Source organism: Ornithorhynchus anatinus, chromosome 17 (assembly GCF_004115215.2).
Source record: "Ornithorhynchus anatinus isolate Pmale09 chromosome 17, mOrnAna1.pri.v4, whole genome shotgun sequence".
NCBI lineage: Eukaryota > Metazoa > Chordata > Mammalia > Monotremata > Ornithorhynchidae > Ornithorhynchus > Ornithorhynchus anatinus.
The window spans coordinates 20,813,106-20,839,428 of record NC_041744.1 but is presented as its reverse complement, the minus strand read 5'-3'; the positions used below and the strand labels follow the sequence as shown (position 1 = coordinate 20,839,428).

At 53.2% G+C, this 26,323-nt stretch overlaps 2 protein-coding genes across 3 annotated transcripts in view; both read right to left on the bottom strand.

Annotated features, from left to right (window-relative positions):
- MRPS6 (mitochondrial ribosomal protein S6) overlaps positions 1 to 26,323 on the bottom strand; it is a 37,325-nt gene that overhangs the window by 6,995 nt on the left and 4,007 nt on the right. The window lies entirely within an intron of this gene.
- SLC5A3 (solute carrier family 5 member 3) overlaps positions 1 to 26,323 on the bottom strand; it is a 31,101-nt gene that overhangs the window by 823 nt on the left and 3,955 nt on the right. The window contains exon 2 of the mRNA XM_029081967.2: positions 9,716 to 15,550. Within this exon, the coding sequence (XP_028937800.1) occupies positions 12,925 to 15,069 (2,145 nt within the window). The 5' untranslated portion in view covers positions 15,070 to 15,550 and the 3' untranslated portion in view covers positions 9,716 to 12,924. The remainder of the gene's footprint in view (positions 1 to 9,715; positions 15,551 to 26,323) is intronic.

Here is a 26,323-nt window from a genome sequence, read left to right as displayed (position 1 = left end):
CACAGCCAGAATAAGAAACCAGGTCCCCGGACTACTAGACCCAGGCTCTTTCTACCAGACCACACTGCTTCCCAGGATGGAACGAGACCTTCGAGATGCAGATCTAATATCTCAAAAGTCCTCTCTCCACCCCATTTCTTGACTTGCGGATTTCCCTCGGCAGCTCACTTGGCTCTCCTTCTTGCTGCGCGGCTTTTGACTCGGGCCAGTTCCCCTTAAATTGAGTCTCTCGCTCTTCCCTTAGCTCTGCCCCCAACTATCCCTCGTTTCCCTCCTTCCCAGCCCAGTGCCGGCTTCCCCCAACCACGGTTTCCACTCACTTGGATCTAACGATAATGATAATAATAATAATTGTGGTATTTGCTAAGCACTTATTATGCGCCAAGCACCGTACGAAGCCCGGGGATGGTAGATACAAGGTAATCAGGTCGGAACACAATCCCTGTCCCACACGGAGGCTTTGCTGGTTACAATGGGGAGGACCAGAAAAGCAAGAAGAATCCAAGAAACAACTATAGGACACCCACCACTGACTAACCGATAAAGATGCTCATGGAGAGTATACTGAAATTCCAGATAAGACTTTTCAGACTGGCAGCCCTAAAGGGAAATCCTGATTTCGATTCTGCCTTATTAAAAAGCAGCCTTTTTCTCCTCGGTTTGAGCTGCGGGTGTTTCCGTCAGCAGGAGGACGGGATAAACCCCAAACCAGGCCGACGGAAGAGGTAGATCTCATTGCCGTGATGCTCATTCTGATGGACTTTGATTTTCTTCCAGCAACAATATTAGCTTTACTAATGACCTTTTTCTCTCTCTTTCTGAATAGTGCATTTTCATTCCACATTTTCTAAATGTGTCCGAAGTGGAACCGATTTCCATCGCAAGAATACACCGAAGGGCACCAATGACGGCCCCGATGCGTCTCAAGACGCACGTCGCTAATTTCTTCCGGTTACGGAAATGCAAATGGTTAAGTCCCTTCAATAAATCTGTGTTTCGCTAAGGAATCCTAAGGTCCCTAGGTAAGCGGTGCCTTCGGCGGGGACCAAACCAAGGATCTGAAACCCTTCCTCATTCCTCTGAACTGCTTAGTGATTTTTCTCTGGGGAAGAAACACATTAGAAAAGCCAAGTGTTGTTGAGAACGCTTTCCCCGACACCTGCAGGACTTGCAAATGAGATCAATTTCCACAGTCTCGGAACAAGTCATGGGCAACCACGAGGTAGATTAAACACGCGGGCCTGACAACTGAAAGCCTGCAGTGTCTCCCTCCCTGGAAATCTTAAAAGAGGCTCTCATTTCCTCTGGGTGGATTTCACTATTCCGTTTTCAGGAGGCAGGGGACTGGAGCAGATGACCCAGCAGCTAGGCTATAATAGAGCATGGGCCTGGGAGTTAGAAGATCATGGGTTCTAAACTCACTCTGCCACTTATCTTGTGTGTGACCTTGGGCAAGTCACTTCACTGGGCCTCAGTTACTTCATCTGTATAAGGCGGATTGAGACGGTGCGCCCCATGTGGGCCAGGGACTGTGTCCAACCCAATTTTACTTGTATCCACCCCAATGCTTAGTACAGCGGCTAGCGCACAATAAGTGCTTAACAAATATTATCGTCATGATGATGATGATCCCGAGTCCCCTTCAAGGCCCCCTGTTCTGTTGAGCCGCCTGGACCTGAGTGACGGCTCCTTTCCAACCCTGATGAGATGGTTTCCAATGTGCCGGACCGGACCGTGGAGCTCATCAAGAGGGCACCGTCTGCCTCTCCAATTACAGGCAGCTTAGCGTAATTGACCAGCTGCTAGGAGACAAAAGGGGGGCGTCTAGACCTCGGTGAGCCCCAGCCGCCAGGGGTTTGTACTTCCCTAGGGTCAGAGGCATCCTAATTGTCAAGAAGGCTGGACACTCGCACACCTGCGCAGAGCCTGGCGGTGGGTCACCCCTCTAGGAGCTGAAATGGAGGCGAGCCGGGTCCTTAAACTAGGGAAGGACCACCAAGAGCCGGCGAGCAGGGTAGGCCAATGGCCGGAGAATGACAAGAATACAGACCGAAGGCAAAGGAGACCGAGCGGAGGGGACAGAGACAAAGAGGAGAAAAAGCAGAAGGAAGGAGAGATGGGAGAGAGAAGCGTCGGCTTCGCAGCACCGATTTTAAAGGCTAGTTACATAGCCAGCCATTAGCTCCTACGGAAAGCAGGAACGAATTACGTTTCCAACGAGACTCTCCATGCAGTAGAACAAATTCACAGGGTCAATACACAGACTTAAAATCTCATTTTTTTCGGAAAAGCTAATTTTAAGTCGCTATTAAGATGATCAAGGAAAAGGACAAGTTTCCAGACGAGGACAGGTTAAAAGACTGGAAAGGCACAGGCTGAGGGGCACGTGACTGAAGGCTACAGGACCATGAAGGTTGAAGGTAGGGCAAGGATTTGCCGTTCCCTAATTCCCTCAACCCCGGGTCAGGGAACATCCCTGGAAGCTCGAGGGTTCAAGGGAAACAGTGCCCAAGGGGTGGTAACCCCTCGGGATCCATTTCCATGTGAAGTTGTGCAGCCCAGAGAAGTGGATTCAGATAAGTTCACAGATGACCAGTTCAATACAGGTTACTGGGGGGAAAATTGGGTGTATAGAGTGGAACACTGGGGGTGTCTGATGGTCCATCCCTACCACAAGAATGGGGATGCAGCAGGACAACCAGGACCCGGTTCTTCCCAGCATCCTGGTGCCACTCGGTTGGGCAGACCGTTGGTTCGGTCCAGAAACGGCACGGCCTTTGTTACGGCTTTAAAAAAAGATAAGGGGCTTTCGCCGACGAGAGGCTGCCTCCAAAAATACCATCAGAGAGAGATCCAGACATCTGGTTAGGCAGCGCTGGGGACAGGATGCATCTTTTTCAGATGGTGCGAGTGCAGGTTGTTGAGACGGCGTTGGAGAAGAGCCTCCCAAACACGGAGCCCGGTAAGTTTCCATGAGCAATCCCCTCCTTCTGACAAATACACGGAACGGTGAAGAAGGGAAACGAACAGAAAACGGGGAGGATTGGCAGGCAGCCCCGTTACCACGGCAACCAATAAATGACACGACAGGGTTGGGGAAACTGATAGCTGGGAGAGAGGGAGAGGGAGAGGGAGAGAGGCGCAGGTAGGGAGCCCTGCAGCCTGACCAATCTCTCCAGGGGTCTGGTTGTCCCCCCTCCTTTCTGTCTTCCTTCTCCCCTTTCATTTTCCAGGGTGGCACAGGGGAGAGGACCTTTTATCCAGAAAGGACAAGGCCCCCAGGAGAAATGAACGGCAGCAAGGACTTCAGTGACGGCGTTGGCAGGGGAGACAAAAGGCTACGGGGCTGGGAGAGTGCAGGGGGGGAGGGAGGGGATGAATTATGTTTAACCCTGGAGAGTCCACCACTCTAGGAAAGCCCGAGAGCGGCGTTGCCAGGGGATCTTGCAGAAGGATGCGGACCAGAGCGGCCAATTGAAAACAGCTCGGCCGAGAAGGGAAGGACAGACCGGGGGGCGGCAGAGGGTCCACCCGATGCGTGCCACCCTCTTGGCGATGAGTGACAGGTTGGGGTGGGATCACTCTGAAGGTGGAAGGCCCAAGTGAACCCGGGGGGCGAGGGCGGACGAGAGAACATGGAAAGGAGCTTGGAGAGCCTCGGACACTTAACCTCGCCCTGAGCTGGGCTTTCCAATCAGTGATGCGCACCGCAGGGGGTACCCAGGCCCCTTAGGTAAACCACTGAAGCAACAGAGAGGGAAACGTGCTCGTTGCCTTTTGCAAACTACTGGGTTTGATATAAAAGAAGCGATTGCTCTGAAGTTGGCCCTGTGCCTCTAAGAGTTATAGGCAGTTAGAGGCGCAGAGCAATAAGAGAAGCAGCATGGCCTAGTGGATAGAGCCCGGGTCTGGGAGTCAGAAGGTCAGAAGGTCGAACTAGCTCATCTTTCCCCAGAGGTGGTCTGTCTGTGTGTGTGGAACGTGCGTGTGTATCCCACTCGTACGTTCAGTCGTCTTTATTGAGCGCTTACAGTGTGCAAAACACTCTACGGGCTGAACAGAATATGTTTCCCACATTTTATAAATCACACAGACACAGACACCCACACACACGTATGTTCTTATCCAATTCTAAGGAGTCCCCTACCCCAAGCCCAATCACCAGCCCCGTCGACCCGCTCGGAAGCCCGGCACCCCAAACGAGGGTCGAGCGGGAGATGGCGCCGGCCCGGGGACACCAACGGGGAGAAGCAGGACCGCGGCCTTCCGGGCCGCCCCCGTGGGGCGGGGTGCTGAAACCTCTTTGGAGTCTTTTGAAAAAGCTGTGGACCCCGGGCTGGGACTCCAGGATTCACAGGTCACTTCAGAAGGCTTTAAACGCCGCCCCAGATACCACAGCACCCACGGTGACCTGAACTCACTTTTCAAAACACCCTTCCAAGACTTTGTGGAGTCGGGAAGGGGATGACAGAGACAGTCGGTCAGTCACCAGTCCGCGCTGAGCCACAATGTCGAGCCCCAGAGCAAAGGCGCGCTGAGGCAAAGGCCCTCTCGGCTCCAAGATCTGGGGCCCGGCCCATCCTGTCCGGGCACCAGGATAAGCCCAACCATTTAAGTCTCACGCCAGTATTTACCCCCCCGCACCCCATTAACATCTTAAGATGTTCCTATTTATAAATTCTTCCCTTCGCTTTCCCCTCTGCCAAGTTTGTCTATTTTGGCCAACCTCTCCCGCTTATCTAAAATTCTCCCAAAGCCCGAGAGGCACACGGCTTTGGTTTCAGCCCCCCCTGCCAATTAACTACCGTACCCTAATCTGAGGGTGATGGGATTCTGCGGGCGAGAAGCAAACGGTGACTTCTTGGGCCGTCTCCCTACGCCTTTCCAGGTCGGAGAACGAGAAGAGATCTGGGATGCCTCACGGCCAAATGCCCGTCAGTAAACTTTTGGGGGAGGAGGTGAGAGTTTGGGGTTTTGTTTGTTTGTTTTGGTCAGGTTAGGAGGAGGAGGAGCAGGAGGAGGAGGAGGAGGAGAATAACCCACAGAGCTGCAGAGGTGTCTTGAGTTTTCCATTTTTATTCAAAGTTGGTACAGAAGTTCTAACATTTCCATAAAATAATTACTGTACTTCAGTTCCAGGACAAAATACCACAGAAAGGAATGTATTTTGCAAGAAATGTAGTTTGTCTGAAGTATCCAAATACTTTAGAAGGCTAACGCAGCTGGCAAAACAGCACACACAGTACGCAAAGAACAGTTTAAAAAAACCCAAAAAACAAAAAAACAACCACTGAGCCAGTCATGATCACTGACTACTCAATAGCAGGTTCACATCCATTTTTGCAGCGATTCACTTGAAGAAAAAAAGAAAAATAAGACGCACGAGACCGAGATCATACATTAGGTCTATAATCTTCAAAATCATATCCAACGTACAGTAGCAGGTTACAAGGACGGCAGAACTAAATTAGCGCCACGTAACGATGAACAAATCGCAAATCTTATCTTTCCACTGGGATCCTTTCCAATTTGGAAACAGTGTGGTTTACTACATCCTTCTGGGTTTTCCACCAAAACTCCTTTCAATGAGCTTATGCCCACACTTATGTTTAAGTGGGAGTAGCGTAAAAAGGGGGGGGGGGGGAGTGAGTCGGCCCATCGTCCCCCCACGCCCCCCAAATAAAAACGGGTCATTGTCCCACAGACTTCATTTACAATGATTTTTGGTCGACAGTGCAATGTCATTGGCAAATGAAGATTTCACACAGGCACACAAACATACACCCTCAGAGTGTTAATTGGTCTCTTCTTCTAGAAGCTGCACAGAATAAGAGGAGTGGGGAATGGTGAGGAAACAAACCAAAAAAAAAAAAACTCCAACACAATAATATTTCAACAGACTGTTTAAAAAAGAAAAACAAAAAACCCTCAAAAAATGCATTACCACTTACATATCAAAGTCACAAGATAAAAGCAGCAGGAGCAGATCTACTGCCATTTGGCTTTAAAACAAAGGGACCAAATGAAGCCGTTTCACAGGGTATTAGAAAAGGAATTGATTTTCTTCTTGAAGAAGACTACTAACATTTTGCACAGCAACTATTTTTGATATCCACCTCAAAAAACATAAAGAAAGAGCGAACACGTAGAAAAGCCCCTGAGCTGCACCGCATTGCAGCTCCAGTCTAGGGGATGAAGTTTCCCAAACTGAAGAAGATGTCCTCTGCGTTTTTTTTCCCCTGATTTCTGTTGACTACAATGAAAAACCGAAAATGTCAAGGAGAAAAGCCAGACCGAAGCACCACACCACTGAACGCCATTACATCATCTGTCACCATCCAAAATAAAGCTTTTGCATTTTAACCGAAGGGGAAAAAAAATAAACACACACACAAAAAAAAAAAACCCCAGCCACAAGCGAAAGACCTGTTGACTAAATAAATCGACTGGCTAACTTAAAAGTTAGAGCTCTCACAGTGAAGTTAGAAGTCCTAATTAAACATATTTACACAGCCAGAATTTCTTCTAGGCTAAATTAAAGCAGTTTCCCATTGGACCACACAGAAAATTCATGAAGGTTTTTCCAAAAGATTCTCCAAAACAATTGCACACAAAGGGTGTAATTTTTTTTTTTAAAAAAGAACATATAACAGTTCATTTTCAACTCCTAAACAACAACAACATTTAAGGGCACAGAACACACACAGGACACTGAAACTAGCAGATTGGAATTTTTTGCTTTATTATACACGGCAGGGCCAGACGCTCTCCATCCCGCTTTTCACTGCTGAGATCTCCCTTCTCTCTTTCCTCGGACCTCCTCCCCTCAAACACCTCCCTGAGTGGTCGAGTTCTAAAATAAAGCTGTGGTACATCTGCGAGTTTCTCTCTGGGTGGTCCAGAAACCAGCTCTCTCCTCTTCCCTCCCTACTCCCCCTTCTTCCCTGACCGTCTTTAGGGATGTAGCAGACGCTTCCTCGCCAGCTGAGGTATCTTACTGAGCCCCTGCCTTCCGGAGGGCTGGGGCCCCACCTGCCACAGCCCCGCCGGGCTCTTCCCGGGGAAAAGACGTGCAAACTTTCCCCGGATGAACGTCGGATCTGGTATTTCAAATGGCCAAGGCGTAGGAGGGAAGATAGGGAGAAGAAGGGTCGGCTCTTGGCCGCGACATCCTGGTAAAGGCAGAGTGGAGGCGGGGGGCACCCCACAACACACTCTCCGCCTGGTAGCCCCAACCCGCAGGGATTTAATCTTTAACGGACTCCTACAGGATGGCGGGGGGAGGGCGCGCGGATTAAGGGGCCGCCGCCAAGAGTGCCTGGCACACTCGCAACCAGACAGCCGTGCCCGGCGGCCCGTCTGCCTCGGGGAGACCGGGTGCGGGAACGTGGTGGCTCCCTGCCCGGCACTGCTCCTGGAAAACACTTGAGTGGGGGGCCCGGCTGGTGGGCAGAGTCCCCGCCCTGGGGTTCTCGGGGCAGGAGTATCCAGAGGGTCCCGAGATTCGGGGGCAAAGCCGAGGATGGCGCCGGGCATCACCAGGAGCAGGAGACACGCCCGTCCGGCGGTGCTCTTCTCCCTGTGCCCACCTGGCCTGAGAACCCAGCTGACCCAGAGTCGGCTTATCGTCAGTGTCAGAGCCCGGAGGTTTGAGAGATCTTGAGAGATAGAGAGACAGAGACAAAGACACAAGCAAAGAAATTCCCCTCGGTGGCTTCGCCCTCAGATATGAAGAACAATGACAGGAGACTGGATTCCAACTGGGGGATGGTGGGGTCTGGCCCCAACCTACCAAGTCTGCAGTGCCGTCGCCGAGAGTCAACCTAACTCAGAGCCCGCTCACCCCGTGCCCGTAAGAATACTGACAATAAAAGGCATTCATGCCGTAAAATACATCAAACGCAAAAAAAAAAAAGGCGGAGACAACAGATTCACCGATCCATTAGCGTTCAGAGCGTAAGCGGCGATACACTCCAACGTCCTCCAAAAGTCACTTTATATCTAATATAACGGTTTCCCTGGCTCAGGGGCTTAGGGTGGGATGACGGTTAAGCCGAATGGGCCATTTTAGTTGGGGCTACCCACACCTAGGATCTCCCTTCAGCTAATGGAAAGCGCGGACCAGCCCCCCTGCCTCCACCAGAGACCCTGGCTAGGGGCCTTCAGTCGCAACTGGGGGTTTTCGAACATTCGATATTCAAATTTGCAGCAGAGCACGAAGGTACGCCCCTCGATTTGTGTGTGTGTTGGGGGGGAGAGGGGGAAAGCTCTGGCAGCCTCAGTCTTCTCACACTCCAAAACTTCAATTCCTTAGTCTCCATTTTAAAAGTTTCTGAGCCCAGACCCTTGGGTGGGAACGTAAATGTGCCATCAAAATCTTGTGCTTGCAATGTTCTGTGCTTTCTCTGCACTCGATAATAATACTAATAATAATTGTGGTATCCGTTTCAAGCTATGTGCGAAGCACTGTACTAAGGGCTGGGGTAGATACGGTGCACGCAGAGCGGACGCCCTCCCTGTCGCACATGGGGTTCACAATCTAAGAGGGAGCGCTGGCTCTGAACCTCCATTTTACAATGAGGAAACTGAGGCACGGAGGAGTTAAGTGACTTGCCCAAGGTCACACGGCAGGCAAGTGGCGGAGCCAGGATCAGAACCCGGGTCCTTCTGACTCCCGGGTATGGGCTCTTTCCGCTTCCACCAAGTAACTTTCGCACACAAAGCCGAAGATCCCCAGATTGAAAAATTGCTAATGTAAACACAACGAGAGGTTAGAGTTACGGGGATTTTAAGATGTGCAGCTGAAGCTCAGATACAGACAGCCTCTGGCTGGTCTGAACCAGAGTGTTTCGTAATTAGGTGCTAGAACGCTTTACAAATTTAACCGAAAAAAAAATATCCAAAAAAAAAAAAAAAACCCAAAACCGGAGCCAGAACATATCCATTACTAAAAATAAATACCATCACTTGGGCGGCAGAACAAGTGTACAGCTCTCTGACTTTCTGTAAGCTCCACGAGGGCAGAGACTGCATCTCCTAACTCTGTCCCGTCCTCATCCAAGTACAGAGCGCAGGGCTCTGGCCCCAGCGAGCGCTCAATAAATACTATCGGTTGGTGCGGCCTTTAAGGCTGGGGATCGACATCATACCCCTATGTGCATTTTACTTCCCTCCAACGGATTAAAGAGGAAAAAAAAAAAGGCAGTCTTTCATATTTTCGACCTCTACGGATAAAGATTCGAGAGCCAGCGGAGGCCTAGGTCGGCTACTGGAAGGCACTGTGTCAGGTTTCCGACTCGACTCATTATAACATCAAGGATCCGTGGAGAGATGCGCTTCGTCCGGATCTGGGATAAATCAGAGATGAGATTCCCAGGTTCCTCGGGAACCAGGGAAGGGGCTGCCTTGACTCGAGGGCAACGCTGACCACCCAGACGAAACCTCTTAATGCCACAAGAGCAAGACCAGAGTCATATTTACAAGGAACAGAATAGCCAACCAGCAAGAGAGGCTGAGTATTATATTCTAGCAGCAATTCTCAACTAACCAGAATAAAGGTGTCTGTTTAGCAGTTGGGTAGAGGGAAGGATTTCCACCGGCCCTATCGTATCGGAAAATAAATAGTGCTTGATAGTCACACAGGGCCCCAAAGGTCACAAAGTGCTTCCCAAAGACAAAAAAAATATATTTAACATCAAAATGCCTATCCACTAACTCATCGATCCTCACGGCGGCCAGCGAGGGTCGTCAGTAGTTTCAGCTTCCACCACATGGCGGGGGGACGGGGCCTCGAGGCCGGCATTCCAGATGAGCGTGGTTTCGGGCGTTAGCTTGGCCAACGGCCCCCTGAACCAGGTGGAGAGGGGAGTTGGACGGGCTGGGAGAAGCTAGGATTGTCGTCCGGCTTCCTGGGGTGGCCAGGGTGGCTATCCTAAAGGGCCTTCCCTCTCTTCTGCTCGTTAGTGAGGCAAGGGGGTGAAGTCAGAGATGATACCTGGCCCTGACCCTCCCCCCAAATTGCCAGGTCCAGAAAAGATGTTAAAAAGAGAGTGAGGGAGCAAGGCTCTCCCAGGTTGCTCCCGGGGAAGCCGATCGAAATTTTAAGCAGGCCGCTCAGGGCACCAAAGCGGGACGGAGGCCGCTGGGATACACTGGCTGTTCATCTCCGAACTATAGCATCCAACTTGAACTCTCTGAAGTGCTGTAGTCTCAGGCTGAGACATATGTACTAACACCCACCCACCCACGGCAGATAACTGGTATGTTCAGGCAAAACTCAAGTGCACTCACACACACAACTTTAGCCAGAAAAAGTGAAAACACTGATGCATTTTTTTAGTCCGAATTATCCAGAAATTTGAGGGTAAAGATCTAATCACCGACTCCTCCCACTAAGGTGCTTTCATCAGGTCAGGTCCGCCTGGCCCCAAGGAGCACAACTCCAGTTGATTTGTTCCTCGTGCTCAGCCCCAAAAGATAAAACGGTTTAAAAATCCACTTTGGGGTCTCGATGATACACTTTCTTTTGCAGAAAACACCACGCTCCTCCCGTCAAACCCAAACATCTACTCCGTTCTCCCAGGGGCCTACTACGGTGCCCTAAAGACAATAAGTGCTCAATTAATACAGGTGACTGAGTAACGTGGGAAGATGGGATGAGAACGCCTGAAAATCCCGGAGAAGAACCAACACACATTTTCGGCGACAAACACATAAAGACTGCGGAAAGACCAGGGAATTTTTTTTTTTTAAGTGCAGAAAGTAACAGCGACAGAAGTTTAATCTACTCCTTCTGTAGACTCCAAATTCACCTAATGAACTGCCATTTGGACCAACGTCCACAAAACCAGGGTAAGCAACCCCGCTTTTTAATGGCTGTGCCCGCACGCTTCTGAGTCTGCGTGGTGACTTAGAAGACAGGAGGTCGAAAAGATAGGAAATAAGAGGGGGAGGGAAGAGTCAAGCTGTGAAAGACAAAAAAAAAAAATCAAGTCCCCAATATACTCCACCATGTACCCAGAGTAATAGCTGGAGAGGGGGAAACAATGCTAAATTATGTCTCACTGAAGAACCCCCAGACATGTATTAAAAAGGATTCCTGCTTGACTATCCTCTGCTCACCAAGTAGCTATGGAAATCGAGGGGCAAGAGGGCCTGAACACATGATTGTAAATCCCAGAAAAAAAAAAAAAAACCAGCTACCAAAAAGGCACCCTCCCCCCAAATGCGTAAGCTCGCTCAGAGAGGGTCGCGTTCCAAAGCCCCCTGCCCCTCGGCCTTCAGGGCAACGGACAGGTTTTTCTCTACCCAATCGGGGCTTCCTCCCAGTAGACTGCAATATCTATTCTCTTCTATTGTGCTGTCTCAAGGGTTTAGTACAGTGCTCTGCCCGAAGGAGGGGCATAATCACTCAGTGCTATTCATTTAGTGTTCATCGCCCCCACCGGACTATAAGCTCCTTGAAGGCAGGGATTGTGTCTATTAACCGCTGTTCCCTCCCAAACGCTTAGAAGAGCGCCCGGCACGGTGAGTTCAAGTGATTGATTAACGTCACTGGTTGACGGATCTCTGGCAAGCGGTTCCCAAAATCCAGACGGACGGAGAAGGGGGAGTAGCGTTTCTGGGCCAAGTCTTTCTCCCAAGCACCCCAGCGGAGGTACGGGAAAGAAACACGGTTATGTCCGTTCACCCGGGCGGATCCTCCCACCCCAGGGCGAGGCGGCCTCGAGAACCCAAAGTCTCCGGATCGACCACCCCGCGTGGCTCTCGGGCTGCCGCCGGACGACCGAGGCGTTGCGGCCCACCTCTCCACCGGTGGGCTTCCAAGGACTCAGCGGCTCCAAGCAACAGGGACCCGGGCTCTCAGTTAGCACCTTCCTCTCTACGCACGCTGAACAGCTGGAGAAACGCATTTGGGTTTTACCACCGGCAGAGATTCTCTTAGTGCCCCGTCGTCAGAAGCGTCTCAGTTAGGACAAGTGAAAAGGTCGGCCGCACGCAACTTTCGAGGGACAATTTGGCGTCCGTTTAAGGGGAGGAGGGAGTCTTCCGGGAGGGTGCGGGGGAGACGCACAAACGCACAAAAAAACCCAAAGAACCACCACCCCACAACACACGCACACAAAAGAAAAACGGGGCCGCAGGCAGGTATCTCCTTTCACTGAGCAAGGGAGCCGCAACGGGGCAAGTCTCCGAGAAAGGTGACATCCGGCAAAAAGGTCGCAGCTCACCGCCTGGACTGGGGGATGGACCACCCAGCAGCTCGCCCAATGTCTACGGGTCCAATTTTGAAAGAGGGCAGCCATGGTCGGGCAAAAATATATACATACACACACACACACTTATGGGCATATATGTATATACATATATATGCACATATATATATACATATATATATATATAATAAAAATAAAAAGGACTGGGGCCCCTGGCTGTTTTGGGTATGGGAAAGAAAAATAATTTAAAAAAACAAAAAAAAGCAAACACAAAACAGCACAAAATAAAAACCTCCCCAGACTCGGCAATGCCAACATGACTTCCGGTTAGTGTTTCATGGTACTCTGAAAGCTCTCTCAGTAACGGGTCTGGATTCTTTCATTCGATCACGCCAAAATGTGAGCATTCTCCCCTACTTTGGTATTGAAAACAAAAATTAAATAAAAACGGCAATCTCAACACGACATCCGCACAACTTCGGGAGGATAAAACACGTTCTGCTTCACGTAGTCGGGGGTTAACTCTTAAGCCGTCTCTGGGTAGATAAAAACGTCTCTCCGATGGGTGATATATATTTTTTTTTCTTTTTTTTCTTTTAAGGAAAAAATTTGGCTAAAACCTAGAGCGTAAACAATGCCTGAGAGATGCAACATCTACATTTGTCGAAGTCGGCGTTTTGGTCTCGCCCTCGGGGAGTGGGACGCTCGCTCACAGGGAGAAATAAACGAACATGAAGATCCCCAGCAAACACACAGAGAAGAGCCCGACGTTGAGCATCAGCTTAACCCTGGGCGTCTCCTCCAGCATCTGTAAACAGACGGCCTCTCCGTCCGCCGCCCCGTCCCTGAGCCCCCGGGGGCTCGGGCTGTCGCCCCGGAAGCCGCAGAACCAGTCGACGAACTTCCAGTACCGGTCCCCGGGCCCGGCGGGCTCCCTCCCCCGGGCCTTGCGGCCCATGAGGGCCGCCTGCCCGTTGGAGTAGGAGTCGACGGGGGTCTCCGCCTCGGAGGGGCTGAGCGACGCGGGGGCGGCGGGGCCGTCCTCCCGGCAGGCGGCCAGCAGGTTGACGTCCTCGGGCCGGACGCCCCCGAGGCCCTCCTCGGCCTTGCCGTTGGGGACGCCGCCGGCGCGGTCGGGGCCCTTCTCCCGGGCCCGGTAGGGGTCTCCCTTGTGGCCGCCGCCCCCGGGCGCCGCCGCGGGGCCCAGGGTGGACCAGAAGGTGGTGGTGCGGATCTGCTCCGGGGTCGGGGGCGGCGTGAGGAGGCTGACGGCCACGGCCACCAGGCCCGTGACCCAAAAGAGGGCCGCGGCCACGTACATGTAGTGGACGTCCCGGACGAGGGCCGGCCTCGTGTCCGGCTGGTCGCACTCCGGGGCCCGGTAGGCGAAGGCCAGGGTCAGGCGGACGGCCCCCAGGACGAAGCCCGTCAGGCCGCCGTAGAAGGCCCCCTGCTCGTTGCAGCGCTTCCAGAATATGGCCAGCAGGAAGAGGGCGGCCACCGGCGGGGTCAGGTAGTCGGCCACCTCTTGGATGTACAGGTACATCTGGCCCCCCTGCATCTCCACGATGATGGGCACCCAGGCGATGCTGACGACCACCATGAAGGCGACGAACACCCGGCCCACGATCATCAGCTCCCGGGAGCCGGCGCCCTTGCGGACCAGCTGGTAGAGGTCCAGGGTGAAGATGGTGCTGGCGCTGTTGAAGATGGAGTCCAGGTCGCTCATGAGGGCGGCGATCATCACGGCCATCATCAGGCCCCGCAGCCCCACGGGCACCAGCTTCATGACCAGCCGGGGGTAGGCGATGTTGGAGCAGCCGGCCCGGCTCCCGCACACCTGCAGGCAGTGCTCGGGGTTGATGCAGGCGAGCTCGTCCGCGAACAGGATCCGCGAGATCATCCCGGGCACCACGATGATGAACATGGGCAGCAGCTTCAGGAAGCCCGCCATCAGGGTGGACCCCTTGGCGTGGGCGATGTTCTTGGCGGCCAGGACCCGCTGGACGATGACCTGGTCGGCGCACCAGTACCAGACCGACGCCGGCGTCTGGCCCAGGATGAAGCCCGGCCAGGGGACGTCCTCGTCGCCCGCCTCCCGCAGCATCTTCAGGGCGTCCGGCTTGGGCTGGACCAGGCACGAGTTGGTGTTGGACAGGTTGTGGGTCAGCAGGATGGCCGTCACGTTGGGCGTGGCCAGCATGTACCGTCGCTTCACCTCCTCGAAGCCGCCCACCTCCATCAGGCTCAGGACCATGAGGGTCAGCGCCCCGGCGATCATGAGCAGGGCCTGCAGGGTGTCCGTGTAGATGACCGCCACCAGACCCCCGGTCACCGTCAGCAGGGCCGTCAGGCCGATCAGCAGGATGACCGACAGGTACAGGTTCCAGCCCAGGGACTCCTGGATGAACAGGGCTCCCGAGTACAGGTCGACCGACAGCTTGGTGAAGATGTAGAGGAGCAGGGACAGGGCGGCGAAGTAGATCTGGATCCGGTGACCGCCGAAGCGCTTGGCCAGGTACTCGGGCATGGTGTACACCCCGGACCGGATGTACACCGGGACGAAGACCCAGCCCAGGAGCTGCAGGAGCATCAGGGCGTTGAACTCCCAGGCCCCCACGGCAAACCCGCTGGCGGCTCCGGAGCCCGCCAGCCCGATGAAGTGCTCGCTACCGATGTTGCTGACGAACAGGGAGGCCCCGATGGCCACCCAGGTCATGGAGCGCCCCGCCAGGAAGTAGCCGCTCACCGTGCTCCGGTTCGACTTCCACATGGCGAAGAACCCGATGCACAGCACCAGCACGAAGTACAGGGCCACGATGGCGATGTCGGCCGGCTCTAACACGGCCCTCATCTTGGGAATTCCGCCGCGGGCGGGGGGCCCCCTCCGACGACGGCCGGATCTGGCGTTCTGGTTTTTAGGGTTTTCTTTTGGGTTGGGGGAGGGGGAGGGAGGGGGAGGGAGGAAAAAAAACAAACAAACCGAACAGAACAAAAAAAAAAAACCAAAACAAAAAACCCAGTCCCAAAAACCACCCCCGGCCACGTCTTTAAGCCATGGGAGAACCGGATTACGCCGAACGCCTCGGCAGGCTAAAATTCTTTGTCCTTTGACTTGCTGTTGTGATGGCGGTGGTTGAGATACAGTTTTGAAGGAGACGGATTTAAAAAAAAAAAAAAAGCCACTTTTTTTTTTCCTCGGCTTCTTAATTGGAATCTGAGACCTTAGCGCGCACTTTTAATCCACTCTCCACAAGACCAGCAGCCATTGCTCCAGTGTTGGAGGAGAAATTCAGAGTTGCAGCTAAGTCTAGTGGAGGCCTACTGTATCAACCCTGCAAACAGCAAAGACAAAAGACAGACGTTGAATTAGAAAGGGATCTCAACAAGCCACAGGGAAAAATTTTCAAAAAGAAAAAAGCGCTCACACGCACGCCCAGCGCAACGCCGTCGGGCAGCCGGGCCCGTCCCGGGTCCCGTCCGTACCCCGTCCGGCCGGGGGACGCCGGGCGACGAGGAGCTCGGCCGAGCGCGGGAGGGTGACGGGTCATTCCGGGGGCGGAGAGGCCGCCCCGCGTCGCTCACAGACGGGGGGGCGGGGTGGGCGTGGGGCCCGGCCCGAGAACTCGGTCTTCACCCGGGGAAGCGAGCGGTACGATCTGTCGGGGGCCTTCTGGCGGCCTTTCCCGCTCACCAAATCGAGAGTATCTACCCAGCGCTTCCTGGGTACGGAACGCTCCGCTGGGCACACGTATTGGGTAGAGCCGGTGGCCACGGTCTCTGCCCTCGAGGAGCTTACAGTCCAGGGACGTTGGCCTTCGGCGGGGGCAGGGAAGAGCACCGGGGATGACGCGGAAAGCCGTAGGAGCCACCGGAGTGAGGGTCGAGATCCAGTCAGAGGCCCAGCGAGTCCTGTCTGCCTTCCTGAGGGCGGCGAGGCCGGGCCTATGCAGTTTAGTCTATGGACTGCTGGGACTCAGGCCCAGACGGCGGGGGATCTTTTCTACTTGCGGCCTGTTTCGGCAGCCACTCCTACCTCGAAGCCCAGAACCGGGCTGCATCATCCTGCCCGCCCAGGCAGTTGACCGTTTCCCTAGACGCTTTCATTCCTTAGGAGGCAGCTTTCTGAGGACATTTTTAGATTCCCCACATCACCCCGTCGCCCATCCAGGCACCGGGGCGGATGGGCGACGGGGCGGCCAGAGGCCAGGTCCCAAGGAAGACGGGTGCCGCTTAACCCTGCGGGCGTTAAGCTAGACAGCAGCCCACCTAGCTCTGCCCCTATCCAAAGGCCGCCTGTCGAACCCGTCCCTTGCCACCCTTACTAGCCAGGAAGTACCACACTGCCTGTCGCCGGACCTTCACAGAGGGAGAGGGGGAAGATGATGGGTGCGTACAGGTTCTCCTCCCCACTCTGGGGGAGAGAGAACGGGATCTGTGTGCGTCGGGGGGCGGTGGGGGGACGATTTACCAGCTACGTGGTTATATTCAAATGATATCTCCATCAGGGAGCGTTTCCTTTCTGAAGAAGGTCTGCCCCAATGCAAATATTATGAAGCAAAAGGAATAAAAATTATAATTATCTCTCCGAATTGCCTTCCAAATTAGCCTGACGTTTTAGGCTGGGTAAAGGCAATATTCTTCAGTTCCCCGTTCCCCCAGACAACTGAAGTACCATTCACGGTGGCCAAGAAAGAGAGAAACACTTGGGTCCAAAAAGAACAAGACACGTCTCAAAAAGGCCAAGGCTAAGCCAATTTGGCCCGTGGCTCTCTTTGAGCCTCGCCTCTTTGACCGGCAGCCGGGCCGCCCTTTAGACCGGGAATCAATACTCGAGGTGGACTTCAAGTTGGGAGCGATTAGCTACTATGGTGTTCACGGGCGACGCTTCGGCCGTTGAAAGGTCATAACTCTTAAGCAGGCAACTTTTTCAACCCCCTGGAACCCTGCGGACACCCGGATGATTTCACGGTTTGGTTCGGATTCCTTGGGGGACCGACATCTTTGATTTCAGCGGGCACTGGCTGGTCTGCTCAGGGGACCCCCGTGCCCACTCGCTTCAGGAGAAGATGGCGGTAATCTACCAGCCATGTTCTCTGACGCTGCCCAGCTCCCCGATTTTGCATTTTTACTCCGGTGCTCATTCGGATACCACACATTCACGACAGGAAGGGTCAGGAAAGAGCCGCCTGCCCCAATCAGACACTCGATAAATCCCATCAATTGACTAAGAAATGAGAGGCGGTTTCCAGAGCAGATCTCCAACAGAAGCCACTGCTGTCTCCAGGGCTGGGAATCGAATCGCCTAAGTCTGAGATGGCAAGAGACACCTGGGGTGGGTTCAGAGGCCCAAAATTCGAATTCTAGGGCATGTGCCAAACTTGAGGGATAAGGATACATTTTTCCTGGCCAGCAGGACCCCACCGCCATAAAAGCTGCGTCCAAGGGCCTCGAAGGAGAACGCGACGGCCGAGCCAGCGAGAGCCGCCTCAACCCCCAGCCTCGCCTGTTCCCCACAAGCTCCTCCGCTGGCTCTGTAAGGGCAAGGACGGGGCCTACCGCAGACTGCCAACCCCCAACGCCTGCCCTCTTGCCCCACTGCTGGAGCCTCTCGGCGACTGACCCAACAGGCCGCGGCTGAGGCCGCTGTTCCTCCTGGGTGCCCGGCGATTCTTTTTTACCGTCCTCTCTTCCGACTGTCACAGCAGGTCGGAGACAGGAGTTTAGCTGGGAGGACCTTACGAACCCGCCCCCTTGAGATCCTTGAAATAGTGAAATTTCTCTAGGGCATCGGGGGGGCAGAAAATAAGTGAGACTGCTGGATTCATTTATTTCTACCACACATGTGGATATTCTTCTTCACAACCCTAGGTTACTTTGAAAGGAGAGTGTGGACGTACACATACACACCACACACACACCATGCAAAACCAATCCACGCCCTCTTTGAAATTACCACAAAAGCTAACGGGTGAATCCCTAGGTCCTGTGGAAAAATCCAGCTTTGCCCTTAAAGCCAACTCGACTGTCAACAACTTGGGATTCCACATTTGTAGAACTTTTCCCATTAACTCCCCTCCCGCCCCCCGGCTCAACCCCCCGACTAAGTAGTGAAGGATTTCAAAGCTATGAGAAAGATTTAGGGTGGCTGTTTTGGGTGTGTTTTTATAAATAGCAAGGAACCCAAGAACATTTCCTCATTCTGGGAAAACAGAATACAGAATTTTACAGGATTCCATCAGGCTGGGAAAAGACATGGTCTCAAATCCATCAGATTCATGTGAAGTTCAGCCTGAACTTTGTCATCATCGCTGGTATTTATTGAGCGCTTATTAAACAAACAGCACTAAGCGCTTGGGAGAATACTTGGGTGAGTTGGTAGACACGTTTCCTGCTGGCAACAAGCTTAGAGTCTAGAAGACGTCTCAGCTCACCCACTCGTATCTGAGTGCTTACTTTGTGCTGAGCACTGTACTAAGTGATTGGGGGAGTACATTACAACAGAGTTGAACCTGATTAATTGATTAGAAGAGAAGGAGTAATTGACTTTATGGCCGAAGCTTCCTTCTCCTCCTTAAAGCAGATTCTGAACCTATCAACTCTGGGGAAACGTGGCCACCAGACCTCAAGCTAGCCGAGGGTTTTAAATCATTTCACCCCAAACTGTGTGTGCGTCTGTGGAGGGAAGGAGAGGGTGGCTGTTTGTGAAGAGATCAGATTCAGAAAGCTCACAACCCTCTGCCAGGATACACAAACACCCTTGAAAATAACTCACAAGAGTTACCAGCCCGATATTCCCCATAGAGGCCTACAGAGTCAAATGGAACCCACTCTCCACTATCAATTGTATTTACTGAGCGCTTCCTTTGTGCAGTACACTACACCAAGCACTTGGGAGAGCGAAATACAAGCGAGCTGGTAAACGTGTTCCCCATCCACAACAAGCTTACAGTATAGGAGCTCACAGATACCAACAAAAGAACCAGGTGGCTGTTTTCAAGTCTGATTTTAAAATATTCAATCAGGATTCCCTCCCACCCCTTACGTGTGTGTGTGTGTGTGTTTGTGCGTATCTACACACACACACACCTCCCCGCTCCCACCCAAGTGCACCGCCATCTTTTTTGCGTAGAATAACTTTCCCCAAGAGCACTAGTCTCTCAACACAGCACACAACAGAATTCCCAAGAGGATTAGGGCGATCTAGATCCACCCGGGTGGGGGGGGGGAGGGAGAAGAAAGGCGACGCTCTTTGATCCCAACAGCACCGTGGTGGGTTTAGCAAGATGATGCTCACAGAAGATACGACTTAATTCGTCATGTCGCCTCCCTCCTGCCTTTTCCGTGACTGCTCTCGGTCACCTCCTCCAGAAAGCTTTCCCTATTTAACTCGTCCCACTCACCGGAGAGTTTTAGGCCAGCTGGCTAATGGAAAGTTTCTCAGTTACCTGTGGATCTGGTTTACCTGCGCTCTCCGTGCCTGCCATTCCCTGGATACCCGGGAGTTGGTTGGCTACAGACTGCCTTTCTGGGCTGATCACATAGGGGAACTGGTGGGGTGGAGGGGAGGAGGTGTGAAACATCTATCAGCCCCTCTTAAACCTAAGCAGTCTTGAAGGTCTGCGTTCACCCGCCGGGAGCTCACCGAGGGAAGGGAACCTTCTGTTGCTCTCTCCCAAGGGCTTAGTACACAGTGCTTCGCACCCAGGAGAGGCTCAATAAACACCATCAACTGACTGGAGCAGGAAGCAATCAGACACGGTAAAGGGCATGGTGAAGCTAGTCTGACCTGGAGAAAAAAAGGGGTGAGGGCGAGGGAGGAGAACGTGTAGGGAGGGAGAGATCATGGAAGCAAGCCAGACTGGAGCGCTCGGTAGTTGGAAAAAAAGCCTCCACCCTCCATGACCCACTCAACCTCCCTGTCTGGGACAACTATCTCATTCCCAGTTCCCATGACCCGCCGCCCTCTATTTCACGGGCCGTTGTGTGAATTTCAGGTGCACTTCCTGACCTTGGGTGACCTCTGGGATGGGTTGGGTCTACGGGTGGCTCGTCTTCTCTCCCCTGATAAGGCACGGGAGCTCCTTGAGGACGAGAACAGCAAACGTCACCTAACGCTGACCCCGAGAAGCCTCGGTACATGCCAGATAGAGACTTGCCGACAGGGTCCGTATACGTTCTATTTTAGCAGATTGGGTATTTTCCAGACCCCAGTTCCCCTCCCCAGTTCCTGGTCCCAGAGGGAGCATGCAGATGAGAAACAGCAAGGCTTAGTGGATAAAGCACGGACCTGGGAGTCGGAAGGACCTGGGTCCTAAACCCGACTGCCACAGGTCTGTTGGGTGACCACGGGCAAGTCACTTCACTGGGCCTCAGTTACCTCATCAGGAAAGTGGGGATTAAGAGTGTGGGCCCCTTGTGGGACGCGGATTGTGTCCAACCTGATTACTCCAGCGCTGCGAACGGCGCTTGGCATTTAGTAAGTGCTTAACAAGTACTATCATTACTAAAAAAAAAAAATCCATCCCAACCTCCTCTAGTAAAGTCAAGGGAAGGATTTTGGGACCCACCGTTCCTGGCCTCCATTCCAAGGCCTCCCAACCCGAAACGACTCTTTGGCTCTATTCAGGAATATGAAGTTCACATCTTGGACCGTAATGGTATTTTTGGGGTGTCTATGGGGGGGAGGGGTCAATCTCTGTGCCAGACGCCTTCCGATGCCATTATCGGATGTCCCGGCTGCCAGGGCAGAGAGACACCTGGGCCGCGCTGGCAGCCTGGCATCACTCGGCTCTCTCTTTGGCCCACTGCGCTCTGCCTCCCTGGTTATTCCCCAGGGTGGAGAGGAAGGCCCTGGCCCGCCTGCCCTGAGGAAAGGCCGGCATCCTTGGGTGGAGAGTTATGGAAGGAGGCATTCTCGTTCCTCTTACCGGCAGGCGTTTGGGGCAAGGGGAGCAGATCACAGAGGAAATCTGCTGGTCCCACTCCTGTCTTCCCAGGACACTCACCTCTCCCTAGGTGCCAATAAGGGAAGTAAATGTCACAACGCAAAACAGTCATAGGAGCATTCATTAAGCGCTTGCTCTGTGCTAAGGACCGGGAGAGCTAACACGGTCATCAGATCGGACGCAGTCCCCCGATCCACACTGCATCTCAACTAAGGCCCAGAGGGAGTCAAGGGGTTTGCCCGAGATCACACGGCAGGCCAGGGGACCGACTGGGATTCTGACCTAATCTCCTGACCTGCGGTCCTAAGTGGAATCCACCAATGCGTTTACTGATTGTTTAATGTGTACCAAGCGCTCAGAAGACTACGATATAATGTAACGAGTTGAAAGACACATTCCCTGTCCACAATGAGCTTAGAGTCTAGAGACCCTAAGAATTAGGAAACACGGTGTGGATAAAAAACCCACGGACAAATAAAATCGGCCGCGCGTCATCGGTTTTAGGATGGGGGCCTTTGTGGGCTGCAGAGGGGACCGGCACCCAAGAAGATCTTTCCTCCCCCTTCTCTTTCCGCCTCCCCACTTATCCCCAAAGCCTCTGTCCAACCGCTGCCAACCTTGGGCCCCTCTACCCAACCCAAAGCGGCCCACGTGTGCCACTACCAGACTCCGTCGATTCCCCGCTGCCCTGATAGATGGTCTTGGGCGAGTCACTTAGCCTCTCGGCCTCAGTTCCCTCACCTCTAAACCGGGGACGATACCGGCTCTCCCTCCCTCTTAGCCGACGAGCCCCGTAAGGGACCGAGACCGTATCCGTCCCAGGACCTAGCACAGAGTCAGTGTTAAATAAACGCCATCACTAGAGGGGGAGGAGAGAGACTGTGCACTAGCCAAGATTACTGGCAGTCTGACCGGCAGCCCGATTCAGCGTAAAAGGCTACCCGGGGGCACAAGTCTCCAGCCCGGCTGGGAGCCCAACCGCCAACGTAAATCAGGGTCCGCAACAGAGAGGTATGCGCGGACGCCGCCCCTCACATCCAAGCCTCTCCGACAAACGCCTCTTGTAAACTTCTCCACAGCTAGCCAGACTGCTGTCGCTGGAGCCAAAACTGAAAACCAAGGAATTCTGGGGCCGGGAGCCACCTTTCTTCGGACTTCACAGGGTCCGGGAGACCCCCATGTGCGCTCAACCTGGAATCCGTGTACCAGACTGGCCATCCGACCCTGGCCTTCGGCGACAGAGCCCGGAGGATCCTCACAGGTATTTCACACTTGGAAGGGAGGCCCAGAATGACAACGGCCAACAACAGATCAGTTCTGAGAATCCGCTAACGCAACTCCGGGACCGTGTCCCCCAGCATACCTTCAGCCCTGCAGAAGCCAAAGCCCAGCAGCCCAAAACTCAAGAGAATTAAGAGGTTAGAAGATGTCTAGTCCCCAGGTGGATATTACTCTGGAATGAGAGCAGGAGGAGTTCTCGCCACAGACCCCCTAATTTGGGGTGAACGCCCACCTTGCTCCTCTGCTCATGGAGGCGAGAGTCCACCGGCATGCGGGAGGACGCCGAACGGTTCCGTCACTCACGGTGCACAAAACCTCTCCTGGAGTTTCCAACTACGATTTTCCACGGTCAGGGGACCACCTAGAGCAAAGGACCCGTAATCACCAAGAGAAAACACACAGACCCACAGAACCTGCTGGGGAGTCGATGAAAGTCGGCAGGGATCTGAGTGGCCGGGAGGCGGGGAGGGGCGAATAGTCCTATAGAGACGAGAATGGGGGGGAGACACAAAATGTATTCAAATAAACGTGGGCGAAATTTGCTTTCCCCAAACTAATTACAGAATGAGACGGCAGATCCGGAAACGGAATTCGGGCTCCGGCAGAAGGCAGGAAACGTTAGACGTGGCGCGGAGAGGGAACGGAGCAGAGTCTACAACACTCGCACTTCAAGGTCAAAGCACGGAGACCTTGAAGTCCTGTGACTTCTCCAGGGCAGCAGAACGGGCAGCTTTCTGCATTCTACAATTCATCAGCTTAAGCTAAGCTCCCCCTGCCCTCAAACACCCGGCGGGGACTGAAATACCATTTTCTAGACAAAATTTTCTTTGTCTGGAAATGATATTTCCAACCCATTAGGAGCCGAGCGCCAAGATGAACATTAACGGCCAACGGCGGCGAAAGGTCCCATCCGGCCCCACCCGACCTGCTCTGTTGCCGGCTGAGATTGGGAGAAGCGGAGGACAGGTGCTGGGGTCAGAGGGGACTGACAGGCGTCATTTCGTCTCGAATCGGCATCTGCGGGCCATCCCGTGACCTTCACTTCACCCCCAGATGGTAAGCTCTCCGAGGGCAGGGAGCGTGCCCGCCAACTCTACCTACGTGCTTAGGACGGTGCTCGGCACACAGTAAGCGCTCAATAAATGGTGTTGACCGAGGAGGTCCTTGAGAGACAGAGGAAGAAAATTAGTGGAAGAAAAAGGATGCAGTTGTTGGCATTCCTAGTTCAGAGGAACCTGCGCTGATGAATGAGTCCCCCAAAGCTAATACTAATATTAGTGGCATTTGGTAAGTGCCACGCACTGTACTAAGCACTGGGGTGGGTACAGGCAAATCGGGTTGGACATAGTCCCTGTCCCACGTGGGGCTCACAGACTCATTCCCATTTTACAGATAAAGTACAGAGAAGTGAAGTGATTTGCCTAAAGTCTCAGGGCAGACAAGTGGTGGAGCTGGGATTAGAACCCACGACCTTCCGCCTCCCAGGCCGGTGCTCTATCCATTACGCCAAGCAGATGGGTCTTCCGAACCCGGGGGGAGGAACTGATGTTAGTGCTAGTGGCTGGCACACCGCTGGTCCCTACCTGTCAAGTTCCCGCCTGGGCAGAGAGCGTCAGGTGCGAGCGGGCGGCCCGGGTTGCAGCACGTGGCCAAAGTGCCCGTGCGATCTTCACCAGCTCCAGGCAGATCTGATTCTAGAACCCAAGTCTCCCGATTCCCCTGAGCAGAGCTCTCTGTCCCACTGCAGGCCTCAGAGCCCAGGCTAAATTCTGCCGTAGAAGCCTTCGCCTCGCTTGCTCCAGCCCAGCTGAAGATTAAAAGCTCCGGCACCATTCCCGTCGGGTCCGCGGACTGACACGGACCCAACACCGCCTCCGCCCACGGTCCCAGGCCAAAGTCACGGCGGGAGTGGGGCGCGGGGGGGACAAAAAAAAAAAGTCAGGAAAAATCTCTTCCAGCTGATCCAAGACGAACCGTTCTCCAATAAAACCGAGGAGCTCTAGCCAGAGTGCAACCCTGAGAGCACAGCGCTTGTTCCACGTCCCGCTCCGAAGCACAGTCCCAACCGGGCCAAACCCAGAGAGAGGAACTCTCTCCTGAGTGTGCGGAGCTGAGAGGGGTGTGCAGGCTGGCATCCATCCACGCCAACTCAACGATACCTTCCTACCATGCAGAGCAAGTTGAGTACCTGCCCCAAGAAATACGACACAAACACACTCTTCTAGAGGGCCACTTACGCCAGAGCATCACACTAGTATAGAGAGAGGTGCCACTGTTTGGTGCCAGCATGGACTCCCTCCACCAGCTCCATCCCCTCGGTCAGTCATCTCCTCCCCACCTCCTGCTCCAGCCAAGGGTGTCCCTCACACACACAGCCCCTCTCCCACCAACTGGCTTCTGACTGAACCGATCTTCCACGGAGAGCTGTCCCGCCCCTGCCTCCCAACCCCCATCTCCTGCCCATCTTTAAAAATGATAAAAACAAATCCAATACAGCTCCTCCTCAATGCCAGCTCGTCTCGAATCCTCAGCCCAAGCAAGAACCCACTCCTCGGAATAAAGTGATGTGGGTGGCCTAAGCAGAGCGAGGCCTGGGGCAGTTTTCTAGACTGTGAGCTCACTATGGGCAGGGAATGTGCCTGTATGTTGTACTGTACTCTCCCAAGCGTTTAGTACAGTGTTTTTCATACACTAAGTGCTCAATAAATACATCTGAGTGAACGAATTTTCTACTCTGGAGCCCAAGCTACCAAGGTGTAAGGTCTCCGATCCTTCAGCCAGGGAAATACCCTTTCTCTGAGGCATGGGGACGGACGTGTGATTCAGCTCCCCCAGAGTAGGCAAACTTTCCAAACTTGGTCTTGCAGGTGCTCCTGACTGATCATATAGCAATAAACAACAAAGATTTCTCTTTCCTAAGGATCCCACAGCTTTATAGCTGCCTGACCTTCTCGAATGGTTCTAATCTCCTATGGAAAAAATGAACCATGATCTGTAATAATTATAACTATGACATTTATTAAAATCTTACTATGTCCAAAGCGCTGTGTTAATCACTGGGAGAGATACAGGATATGCAATCTAAGAAGTAGGGAGGGCAGTTATCCCTATTTGACAGATGAGGTGACAGGCACAGAGTGGGTGTGTGACATTTTTTTTTAAATGGTATTTGTTAAGCACTCACTACGTGTCAGGCACTGTTCTAAGCACTGTGGGAGATACAAGATCATCAGGTCAGACACAGTCCCTGGCCCACACAGGGATCACAGTCTTAATCCCCATTTTACTGATGAGGTAACTGAGGCCCAGAGAAGTGAAGTGACTTGACCAAGGTCACACAGCAGGTCAGTGGCAGAACTGGATTAGAATCCAGGTCTTCCAACCAACACTCTCACCCCTCAACCACACTGCCTCCCTCCCTGGATAATCCCCCTTTCTGCACGTCAACAGCTTTGGTCGGAACCCACATCCCACAGCTCAAGGGGACTGGCTAACCTTAATTTAGCTCACCAAGGACTTTGGGGATGGAAGGAGGCTGGCTTCAACTGTGGCTACTTGTGCTGGCAGGGCACTTGTTGACTAGATGCTTATCCTAAAAGCTTCATTTGGAAGAGAGACAGACACAAATAAACAAATCTGGCTGAAGCAAAAACTTCACAGCTGTTGTCCCTCACTTCCCCAACCCAAGGTGAGATCGTAAAATGTTATCCCCAACATACACCCAACATACACGTTTCAATTAACTGGCGAGTCTCACCATAAGGTGTGATGATGGAAAACTCCAACCTTTTGCCCGGAAAAGACAGACAACATGGGATTCCCCTGAAGAGAGAAAAAAAAAATTCTTCCCCAGATGTCAGAACAGATCCCCTAGCAACC